We start from the raw sequence: 5,000 nt of genomic DNA, 5'->3' as shown, positions 1-5,000 counted from the left end.
TGTCCGTGTTTGGATTGTTCATGCACAGGGGCCATCTGGACTCCCGTTTGCGCCGTGAACAGGGATTAATCTTCTCTCTTCGCTCCTTTGCGCCACATGGGCTCAACTCCCCTCCCCTCTTCATCTAACCCCCTCCTCCTGCCTCTCTCCCCCACCCTCCTTCCTACCACCCCTACTCTTTCTCTCCTCTCTCTTACTCTCTCTCACTCTCTTCTCTCGTACTCCCCCTCTCTCACTCTTACTCTCTACACTCTTACTCTCTTACTCTCTCACCCTTACTCTCTCACTCTCTTCTCTCTTTCCCTCTCTCTCACTCTTACTCTCTTACTCTCTCACCCTTACTCTCTCACTCTCTTCTCTCTTTCCCTCTCTCTCACTCTCTTCTCTCTCACTCTCTTTCTCTTCCTCTCTTTCTCCCCCCCCCATACCCACCTTCCCCCTCTCTCACATCCACCTTCCCTCTCTTATACCCACACTCTCTCCTCTCTTCCTCTCTTTCTCTCCCCTCCCATACCCACCTTCCCCCTCTCTTACATCCACCTTCCCCTTCCCCCTTCATCGTCAACACCCCCTCATAAGCTCATCCCACCACACCCCAACACACTCCTACTCTACCTTCCCACTCCACCCCATCCAATTCCTTACTTGAAACCGGTCAAGTTAACGTAAAAGCATTTTCTTCAAGATTTTTTCCGAACCAAAATAAGGAATTTGAAACATATTAGGAGTTCAGGGTACTTGATTCCACGCAAAAAATCCGAATTTTTTTTCTTAGTGAAAATCGTGCGGATGTTAATCTAAAATTTTACCCTTTGTTTTTCTTTTTGCGCCATTGCTGGACAGGGGACTTAACTCATGTTAGCAAACTTACGGATTTCACCGACGTAGGAATTGGTAACAGTTATGTTTGAAAATCGATTTTTACCGCTATCCGCGGGTGCCTCGGGGAAAATAAGTTGACAAAAACACAGCCATGGTCGGGACCAATGTCCTCCTAAAATTGGAGCGACATGCGTGCTAATCTGTGGACGTGCATAAATTACATTCACGTACACACACACACAAACACACACACACACACACACACACACACACACACACACACACACACACATCCCGCCTTTTATAGATATAGATATAGATATAGATATACGCACACGTATTTAGATAGATCTAGAAATATACATATGTATGTCTGTGTATATATTTATTTATTTATGATCTAGCAAAAATTATTTTCAGCGTGTACGTGTAAGGATCAATTCACATGCGGGTCCTGCGATTGTATACCTAAGGAGAAGCAGTGCGACGGCAAAATAGATTGCTCTGACGGCTCTGACGAAAAGTGTGGTAAGTTTATTTTGACTATTTTTTTAATACGTCCGTACGCGCGCCCATACTCACACACGCGCACAAGCGCATGTACACATGCACACACACACACACACACACACAAATACTCATGCCTATAAATTCACGCAGATACACATAACCACTCATATATATACACTCATTTACATGTATGCACATACACTCACTGACACTCCGTCCCTTACGACGACGAGGGTTCCAGCTGATCCGATCAATGGAACAGCTTGCTCATGAAATTAACGTGCATGTGGCTGAGCACTCCACAGACACGTGTACCATTAACGTAGTTCTCAGGAAGACTCAGCAAGACACAGAATGTGACTAGGCCAGCCTTTTGAAATATAGGTACTACTCATTTTTGCCAGCTGAGTGAACTAGTGCAACATGCAATAAAATATCTTGCTCGAGGACACAACGCATCACCAGGAATTGAACTCACAACCTGACGGTCGTGAGCCGAATATCCTAACCACTAATCCTCGCACCTTTACTATTCACACATACACATACGCATATAGACTTACACATTCATACACAGAAACATACTTGCAAACCTACTCATTTATACACAACCAGTAAACGTCTCTGAGTTAGCTGTTTCCCTTATGGCACTCTATAGCTAGGTAGACTACTCCATTTGAGAGCTATATATATCTTGGCCGTCGACATAATATTCGTGATACGATATAATCTGATCGACATTATGTGAGGTAGTTGAAAAACTGAAATAGTTACATATACATGCATGAGCTTGCGTATGTCTACATTAATGGTTCTCAACCTGGAGTACGCGGGCTCCTGGTGGTCCGAAAAGATAGTACTGGGAGTCCATGGACCAAATTCAAAATTTCACACACACACACACATATGTATATATATATATATATACATATATAAGGATAAGAATATTAAAAGGGTCCGGGAGAAAACTTATTTAAATAAACGGGTTGGGAACCACTGGTCTACATCTTTGATTTAAGTGTCCTTAAAATAGAAAAAAAAAGGATTTGATACATGTGTGTATTCTAAATAATTATTTTAATCAGAAGTATAGCGGGATTGAGTAACAATGTTCCACCGGCAACGGCTAGCCAGGTTGCTCGATCAGCGGAAGTTCAAGTTCACCGTCACTCTGTATTTCTGATAAATATATTGTGTGTGTGCGCGCGCGCCCGCGTGTATATAGTAGTATTTGAGGACATATATTATAATCTGATAAAACAACTCTAATCTAGCTAAGCCTAAATTTAATTAAAACTAATTTTTGTGCACATCTCGATAAGTTTTCTTATAAGATTGTTCTCTGAATCTACATTCAGCTTCGATAACTGCTTCAATGCAGGAGTAGAATCGTTGACATGCCCGCATTTATTGGTTATTATTCACTTCGTACAATGCCTAGGCCATTGCAGCTTTCAGTGAATCGATGGTGTTGTTAGGTTGTAGATTAGTCTCCCTTTCAACAAAGCTTCACAAGTAGTAGTCCATGGGATTTAAATCTGACGAGTTTGGGGGCCACGAGTTTGGTGTTACATGATTGTAAATATTGTTTGACGTCCATTCTTGGGTCATGTGCGCTGGATGAGAAGGTGTTGTATCTACTGAGTACTTCAACTATACGAGGCTGAACAACTTTCTCCACCAACTCAATATATCCAGTAACGTCAATTCTAAATCCTCGAGGAAAGATGTGAGATGGCGTAACGACCTTCTTTACTTACCACTCTTAAAGCCATCACAGTTGCTGGAAACTAAGTGTGCATCACTCTGTGGACATCAGAACGGCCCAGCACATAACTGACTATTAGACTTTGGTTTTGGACAAAATTTTCTCTCAAAGAACTAAAGCGTGCCATGTTTGTGAGTGTTTTTAACCTTGTTAAACGACTGCTTAGCACAGATCAAACGGTTGTTTTGTGTCTTTTCGGACATGAATTTGCCTCACCTCAGTTCATAGACTTGAAGCGAATGTCCTCATACACCAAAGTCCTGATAGTTCATTCTGACACCTGAAGTTCTTTATCAATGGTCCCCATAGACTTTCGGGATAATCATCAACAATGTTTGAACTCTATTGATGAATTACGGTGTCCTTATAGTGTCCGAACGTTTAGAATGACGTTTTCTCTATGGAAACATTCTCAAAAGAGGTTTCCAATTTTACCCCAACTTTGAATGCAAAAGAGTTTCCCACATTTAGGAAGGTGATCATTTCTAAATCGCTGGCTCCGCACACATGACAAGAATGAATTCATGTCTTTGCATTTCTTGCGTTATAATTATATCTGTCATAGGGAATCTGAAAGACAGGAACTTTTAAATTGGTTTGAAGAAAATAATATATATATATATATATATATATATATATATATATATATATATACAGAAAGAGAAGGGATAGATAGATAGATAGATAGATAGATAGATAGATAGATAGATAGATAGATAGATAGATAGATAGATAGATAGATAGATAGATAGATAGATAGACACACGCATATAAAACCTTGTATCATTCATTTGTCACTTCACTTCTTTTCTTCTTTCCTACAACTGATTCGTAGACTTATCCTCACCCGCAGCCAATACGGCCTTTAGCTTTGCGTTTTACTATCTTTATAAATAGAAGTAATATACATTCATTGTAAACCATAAGGGCTAGTAGATTAAAACCCAGTGAAAATTAAATAATTTATGTTGCATAAAAGCATAAGATTTTTTTCCATGGTATTTGAAATCTGTAAAATGGTAATATCTTCCATTTCATGTCCTTTCTCTATTGTCGCTGTTTCAGCATGTTCTGTAGATGAATTTACTTGTAACAACAAACAGTGTATCGATTCGAAGTTGAAATGCAACGATAAAAAAGACTGTACAGACGGTTCTGATGAACTTTACTGTAAAATTTGTAAGTATCACAAAATACTATAACTAGCTTTACTTCTACTGTTGTTGGTTTTATTTACATGTCAATATTTATAGCTTGATGTGCTTCGAGTTAAATCATTCCTTGTCATTTGCATTCAAATCCAACCATTTCAAAATTTATATATAAACACTTTGCAATTTTTTGTTCAATATGGATACCTATTGATTGTTAGTCAAGCCCTCAACTGTGAAGAAGAGAGCCGAAATTGTATAATTGTCAAATGACTGAAAAAAGTAAAAGAATAAAAGAATATATATATATATATATATTTCAAATGGAGAATATTTTGAAGACTAAGTGAATAATATTGCAAAATTCTGGTTTCTTTTGGGTACCCTCTAGTACACTCATTATATATATATACATATATATATATATATATATATATATATATATATATATATATATATATATATATATATATATATATATATATATATATATATATATATATATACATATTTATATATATATACATATAATTTTCTTTCGAAAAACATAGACAGCGTAGAAATACTCAAATCGAACCTGAGGCATTAGATAAGTATAATGGATACAATAGAAAAAGTTCAAATCAGGCAAACTACGGTTAACACGCGCGCGCGCGCGCGCGTTTGTGTGTGTGTGTGTGTGTGTGTGTGTGTGTGTGTGTGTATGCGGGTTTAATTAAGATAAAAATAAAAATTGTCCAAGCTGAAAT

General features: G+C 38.1%; 1 protein-coding gene across 1 annotated transcript in view; it reads left to right on the top strand.

Annotated features, from left to right (window-relative positions):
* LOC106880792 (uncharacterized) overlaps positions 1-5,000 on the top strand; it is a 204,223-nt gene that overhangs the window by 81,494 nt on the left and 117,729 nt on the right. Inside the window, exons 31-32 of the mRNA XM_089358814.1 lie at positions 1,243-1,350; positions 4,166-4,279. Of these exons, the coding sequence (XP_089214940.1) occupies positions 1,243-1,350; positions 4,166-4,279 (222 nt within the window). The remainder of the gene's footprint in view (positions 1-1,242; positions 1,351-4,165; positions 4,280-5,000) is intronic.

The sequence above is a fragment of the Octopus bimaculoides genome, chromosome 10 (genome assembly GCF_046866305.1).
Source record: "Octopus bimaculoides isolate indiv1 chromosome 10, ASM4686630v1, whole genome shotgun sequence".
Taxonomy (NCBI): Eukaryota; Metazoa; Mollusca; class Cephalopoda; order Octopoda; family Octopodidae; genus Octopus; species Octopus bimaculoides.
Note: the sequence above shows the minus strand (reverse complement) of the source record. Positions and strands in the feature narration are given on the sequence as shown.